Source organism: Oryzias melastigma, linkage group LG23 (genome assembly GCF_002922805.2).
Source record: "Oryzias melastigma strain HK-1 linkage group LG23, ASM292280v2, whole genome shotgun sequence".
NCBI lineage: Eukaryota > Metazoa > Chordata > Actinopteri > Beloniformes > Adrianichthyidae > Oryzias > Oryzias melastigma.
The window spans coordinates 22552656-22559795 of NC_050534.1; the positions used below are offsets into that span (position 1 = coordinate 22552656).

The 7140-nt window shown below is 43.1% G+C and overlaps 1 protein-coding gene across 1 annotated transcript; it reads right to left on the reverse strand.

Moving 5' to 3' along the window:
• Nucleotides 1-2876: 2876 nt before the first annotated feature.
• On the reverse strand, nt 2877-4245 carry LOC112159229 (uncharacterized protein DDB_G0290685-like). Its single transcript, XM_024293173.1, has 2 exons — nt 4228-4245; nt 2877-4157 (listed from the first exon to the last, which is right to left on the reverse strand). The coding sequence occupies exons 1-2, from the start codon at nt 4243-4245 to the stop codon at nt 2877-2879; spliced, it is 1299 nt and encodes a 432-aa protein (XP_024148941.1).
• Between the last annotated feature and the right edge of the window lie 2895 nt (nt 4246-7140).

Sequence of the window (7140 nt, forward strand, 5' to 3'; positions counted from 1 at the left end):
CCATGTGACCGAGACGTTCTTTAGTTTGTGTGACGTTCATGTTTGTTTGGGCTGAATCTTCACCGGTGACAGAAATATACCCCCACCCCTAAAACCACGGGGGGCGGGGCAAACACCACCAATCAGGGGGTAGAAATCTGATCAAAGAGAGATGGTGGAGCGTTCATGGTTCTGAGGAGAAGAGATCGTGGAACCATGATCGTAGAAGTTTAAGAGTTTGAGGAGATCCATGAAAGTTCCTCAAAGTTCTTGAAGGTTCTTGATCAATCAGTTTAAAGGTTCCCGATCAATCAGTCAGAAGGTTCCTGAAGGATCCTGATCAATCAGTCTGAAGGTTCCTGATCAATCAGTCTGAAGGTTCCTGATCAATCAGTCTGAAGGTTCCTGATCAATCAGTTTAAATGTTCTCGATCAATCAGTCTAAATGTTCCTGATTAATCAGTTTGAAGGTTCCTGATCAATCAGTCTGAAGGTTCCTGATCAATCAGTTTGAAGGTTCTCGATAAATCGGTTTAAAGGTTCCTGATCTATCAGTCAGAAGGTTCCTGATCAATCAGTCTGAAGGTTCTCGATCCATAAGTCTGAAGGTTCTCGATCCATAAGTCTGAAGGTTCCTGATCAATCGGTTGAAATGTTCCTGATCAATCAGTTTAAAGGTTCTCGATCAATCGGTTTAAAGGTTCCTGATCAATCAGTCTGAAGGTTGCAGATCAATCAGTTTGAAGGTTCTCAATAAATCGGTTTAAAGGTTCCTGATCAATCAGTTTAAATGTTCCTGATCAATTAGTCTGAAGGTTCCAGATCAATCAGTCTGAAGGTTCCAGATCAATCAGTTTAAATGTTCCTGATCAATCAGTTTGAAGGTTCCTGATCAATCAGTCTGAAGATTTCAGATCAATCAGTCTGAAAGGCTCCAGATCAATCAGTCTGAAGGTTCCTGATCAATCAGTCTGAAGGTTCTTGATCAATCACTTTGAAGGTTCTCGATAAATCAGTTTAAATGTTCTTGATCAATCAGTCTGGAGGTTCTTGATCAATCAGTCTGAAGGTTCTCGATCAATCAGTCTAAATGTTCTTGATCAATCAGTTTGAAGGTTTCTGATCAATCAGTCTGAAGGTTCTTGATCAATCAGTCTGAAGGTTCTTGATCAATCAGTGTAAATGTTCCTGATCAATCAGTCTGAAGGTTCCTGATCAATCAGTCTGAAGGTTCCTGATCAATCAGTTTGAAGGTTCTCAATAAATCGGTTTAAAGGTTCCTGATCAATCAGTTTAAATGTTCTTGATCAATCAGTTTGAAGGTTCTTGATCAATCAGTCTGAAGGTTCTTGATCAATCAGTCTGAAGGTTCTCGATCAATCAGTCTAAATGTTCCTGATCAATCAGTCTGAAGGTTCCTGATCAATCAGTCTGAAGGTTCTCGATCCATAAGTCTGAAGGTTCTCAATAAATCGGTTTAAAGGTTCCTGATCAATCAGTCTGAAGGTTCCTGATCAATCAGTCTGAAGGTTCCTGATCAATCGGTTTAAATGTTCCTGATCAATCAGTCTGAAGGTTCCTGATCAACCAGTCTGAAGGTTCCTGATCAATCAGTTTAAAGGTTCCTGATCAATCAGTCTGAAGGTTCTTGATCAATCAGTCTGAAGGTTCCTGATCAATCAGTTTGAAGGTTCTCGATCAATCGGTTTAAACGTTCCTAATCAATCAGTCTGAAGTTTGCAGATCAATCAGTTTAAAGGTTCCTGATCAATCTGAAGGTTCCTGATCAATCAGTCTGAAGGTTCTTAATCAATCAGTTTGAAGGTTCTCGATCAATCGGTTTAAAGGTTCCTGATCAATCAGTCTGAAGGTTCCTGATCAATCAGTCTGAAGGTTCCTGATCAATCAGTTTAAATGTTCTTGATCAATCAGTTTGAAGGTTCCTGATCAATCAGTCTGAAGGTTCTTGATCAATCATTCTGAAGGTTCTCGATCAATCAGTCTAAATGTTCCTGATCAATCAGTCTGAAGGTTCTTGATCAATCAGTTTGAAGGTTCTCGATAAATCGTTTTAAAGGTTCCTGATCAATCAGTCTGAAGGTTCCAGATCAATCAGTCTGAAGGTTCCAGATCAATCAGTCTGAAGGTTCTTGATCAATCAGTCTGAAGGTTCTCGATCAATCAGTCTGAAGGTTCCAGATCAATCAGTCTGAAGGTTCTTGATCAATTAGTCTGAAGGTTCCTGATCAATCAGTCTGAAGGTTCCTGATCAATTAGTCTGAAGGTTCCTGATCAATCAGTCTGAAGGTTCTTGATCAATTAGTCTAAAGGTTCCTGATCAATCAGTCTGAAGATTCTCGATAAATCGGTTTAAAGGTTCCTGATCAATCAGTCTGAAGGTTCCTGATCAATCAGTTTAAATGTTCTTAATCAATCAGTTTGAAGGTTTCTGATCAATCAGTTTAAATGTTCTTGATCAATCAGTCTGAAGGTTCCTGATCAATCAGTCTGAAGGTTCTCGATCCATAAGTCTGAAGGTTCTCAATAAATCGGTTTAAAGGTTCCTGATCAATCAGTCTGAAGGTTCCTGATCAATTAGTCTGAAGGTTCCTGATCAATCAGTCTGAAGGTTCTTGATCAATTAGTCTGAAGGTTCCTGATCAATCAGTCTGAAGGTTCCAGATCAATCAGTCGGAAGGTTCTTGATCAATTAGTCTGAAGGTTCCTGATCAATCAGTCTGAAGGTTCCTGATCAATCGGTTGAAATGTTCCTGATCAATCAGTCTAAATGTTCTTGATCAATCAGTTTGAAGGTTCCTGATCAATCAGTTTGAATGTTCTCGATTAATCGGTTTAAACGTTCCTAATCAATCAGTCTGAAGGTTCCTGATCAATCATCATGAAGGTTCTGTCCTTTTCCAGAATTCACCTTGAAGTTTTTTCATGTTTCTTCTGGTTTCCCGACTTCTGGTCCTCCTGAACTCCTTCATGCTTCCCTGAAGGTTTGGTTCCGTAGAGCTTCTCAGGGAACCACCATTCTGTCCTCCGTTCTCTCCTCCGTTCTCTCCATCGTTCTCTCCATCGTTCTCTCCATCGTTCTCTCCTCCGTTCTCTCCATCGTTCTCTCCTCCGTTCTCTCCATCGTTCTCTCCATCGTTCTCTCCACCGTTCTCTCCTCCGTTCTCTCCTCCGTTCTCTCCATCGTTCTCTCCACCGTTCTCTCCATCGTTCTCTCCTCCGTTCTCTCCATCGTTCTCTCCACCGTTCTCTCCACCGTTCTCTCCACCGTTCTCTCCACCGTTCTCTCCACCGTTCTCTCCATCGTTCTCTCCACCGTTCTCTCCTCCGTTCTCTCCACCGTTCTCTCCATCGTTCTCTCCACCGTTCTCTCCTCCGTTCTCTCCACCGTTCTCTCCATCGTTCTCTCCACCGTTCTCTCCTCCGTTCTCTCCACCGTTCTCTCCATCGTTCTCTCCACCGTTCTCTCCTCCGTTCTCTCCACCGTTCTCTCCATCGTTCTCTCCACCGTTCTCTCCTCCGTTCTCTCCACCGTTCTCTCCATCGTTCTCTCCACCGTTCTCTCCTCCGTTCTCTCCACCGTTCTCTCCATCGTTCTCTCCACCGTTCTCTCCTCCGTTCTCTCCACCGTTCTCTCCATCGTTCTCTCCACCGTTCTCTCCTCCGTTCTCTCCACCGTTCTCTCCATCGTTCTCTCCACCGTTCTCTCCTCCGTTCTCTCCACCGTTCTCTCCATCGTTCTCTCCACCGTTCTCTCCTCCGTTCTCTCCACCGTTCTCTCCATCGTTCTCTCCACCGTTCTCTCCACCGTTCTCTCCATCGTTCTCTCCATCGTTCTCTCCTCCGTTCTCTCCACCGTTCTCTCCATCGTTCTCTCCTCCGTTCTCTCCTCCGTTCTCTCCATCGTTTTCTCCACCGTTCTCTCCATCGTTCTCTCCATCGTTCTCTCCTCCGTTCTCTCCACCGTTCTCTCCATCGTTCTCTCCTCCGTTCTCTCCTCCGTTCTCTCCACCGTTCTCTCCATCGTTTTCTCCACCGTTCTCTCCTCCGTTCTCTCCATCGTTCTCTCCTCCGTTCTCTCCATCGTTCTCTCCATCGTTCTCTCCATCGTTCTCTCCTCCGTTCTCTCCATCGTTCTCTCCATCGTTCTCTCCACTGTTCTCTCCACAACGTGGGTTTGAGGTGAAGGATCAGTTGACACAGAAATAGAATCCTCCAGAATCTGCACACCTGGACCTTCAGGACCATTGAGATCTTCGCGATTCACAATCTTCCTCAGGGTTTTTCTTTGATCTTTGGGTCCAGCAGAAACAGTCAAACCTGATCAGAACTTCTGACATGAAGTCCAGAACATCCCCAGTCTTGACCGCCTGGACCTCCTGTTGGTTCCTTTGGACTCTTTTCTTCAGGTGTTCTGTTGACTCTCCTCCTGATGTTGACGACCCTCTGCAGACGTCGTCCAGCAGCTGTGGGCGGAGTCTGGACCGCCTGAAGCAGCAAACCCATGAAAGAAGCTGAACTTGTGGTTGAAGTGGTGACGTGGTTCTGGTGCTGTCATCTCCTGTTCATCTCATACGAGTTCTGTTTGTTCAAATGTTGGTGGTTCATGCAGACGAGCAGAAATAAACGGAGAAAATGCTCCAGAGTTCTGCTGTTCTTCACTCACATCAGGAACACCCATCATCTGAGTCCCTGTCAGGGGCAGGAGGTTGCTGGAGAAGGGTGAAGGCGGGGCTTATCCTGGGCAGGTCCATCACAGAGCCTCACAGTCCCACTAAAGGAACAGTTTAGGATTCTGGACTGGAGGGAAGCCAGGAGAACACGTGAAGTCTACCAGCTGGGATTTGAACCAGAACCTTCTCTCTGTCAGGCTAAAGTGCTGACCACTACACCTCCATGCACGCCGAGCATGCTTCGGTAACACTTCTCTGTTCCCCCAGCAGGCGGTGCTGTTGTCTAACGTTCTCCAGCGTTTCTGTGGAGCTTCAGTCAACATGGAGGCTGATCTCAGAACCGAATCTGGACGTTTGATTACATCATTTATTTAAAAATAATAAACCAGAAAATGAAAATGAGATCATCAAAACCTGTCTGAGTCCAGGGTGAACAGATAATGTTTGTCAGCAGAAAATAAATAATAATCAGTGTTTACAGGTAAATAGGCTCCGCCTACTGCAGGTGGGGACTGTCAACAGACGGACCCTTTTCACTGTGACGTCAGACAAGATGGCGACAGGGCCGACGAACTGAAAGTTATTAATAGTTCACATCTAGCTGACAGCTGAACGCTGTTTGACACAATGTGACATGAATAATAAAAGCTAATATGATCAATTCCAACAGACAAATGTACAATAATTACCTACAAACATCCTGCTGAACAGTGTTTTCATTTCCTGTCTACAAATCTAAATACTAATTTGAATAATCCTTCAATATTTGAGTTTTTTTTAAATATCGACCTCTCATTTGAGCAGATATTAATCTAACGGCTGATGTTATTTACACGTAATTTAAGCACAAAAGCTGATAGAGATTCATGTAGTTCAGATTTAAGACACACATCTCTGATAGATGATCAGATTTTAATCTTCACAGGATGAATGTACGTGATGTTCTACAGGATATTTTAGGGGATGATTGTAGAACCAGGAACGGTTTGGTTCAGTGACGATGTTCACAGCAGCTATCGAGACACGTAGTTTCCGCTTTCAAAATAAGAGCGAACACGTAAAAGAATCATCTCTGGGAGAACGTATTTAGAACATTATGTAGAAACAGTCACGTTCATAGTTTTGACAACAGTTTTCAGTTAGTTTGATCCTTTTTACTGGTTACTCATCACACATCTTCTGAGGTGTTTGGGCGAACTTTGGGTTAAGCTAATTTATTAGCGACACGTTAGCATTTGTGGATAATTTGGCATCATCTGAGGTGTTTAGAGCTCATTTTGGGTTAGGCTGGTACATTAGCAACGTGTTAGCATCTTTGGATAATTTAGCATAATTTGAGCTATTCTGGGCTAATTTTGAGTTAAGCTAATTTATTAGCGACATGTTAGCATTTTTGGATCATTTAACATCTTCTGATGTGTTTTGGGATAATTTTGGGTTAAACTAGTATATTAGCAACGTGTTAGCATTTTTGAATAATTTGGCATCTAGCGAGGTGTTTTGAGGGGGGCTAATTGGAAGATTAAGCCATAAGTTTTGGTCATTCCGTAAATAATGTTAGCACTTTTAGCAAATTCTTAAACTCCCAACGAATCTTCAGTGAACACATTCAGGAGAAAGCATTCACGTTATCGCAGGTGACGACACTTTTCTACTCTGAAATGATTTAGTTTATTTTACTTTTAACAGCAGCTCATAGATCTTTTCAAAATAAAATGGATCGTGTATCAAATATATTACTTTATGGAATCCTGAGAGAATTTAGTTCGAACAGCAGAAGATTAGAATGTCCGATTGAAACTTCTGAGAAAAAATTCTGATCCTTTACATCATTTGTTTAGTTTTTCATATGAAAAATAAACAAAATTATTATTCAGTTATGTAAATGATTTTTGTTCAGACATCAGAAGGAGGACCCGGAGGAGGAGCAAAGAGGAGGATCAAAGAGGAGGAGTAAAGAGGAGGAGCAAAGAGGAGGACCAAAGAGGAGGAGTAAAGAGGAGGAGCAAAGAGGAGGAGCAAAGAGGAGGAGCAAAGAGGAGTAAAGAGGAGGAGCAAAGCGGAGGAGTAAAGAGGAGGAGTAAAGAGGAGGAGCAAAGAGGAGGAGCAAAGAGGAGGAGTAAAGAGGAGGAGTAAAGAGGAGGAGCAAAGAGGAGGTTGATGAGAAGGAGGACATGAGGAGAAGGTTATGGAGGCTGTGGCGCCCCCTACAGGAAGATTTGTGTTTGGAGGTAAATATTCTGGTTTGTTTGTTTTGAACTCCAAACGTCTAATATGTAAATCGATGACTTTGATTAGAGAGAGAAATTTGGCTGAAAAGTAAAAATAAAACCGTAAACTTAAGATTCTATGTAGTTTGATGTGAATAAACTCGTGAGGCTGAAGCAGAAGATGACGATGATGATGGTGAGGAGGAGGAGGAGGAGGAGGAGGAGGAGGAGGAGGAGGAGGACTCCGTGCAGCCTCCGGA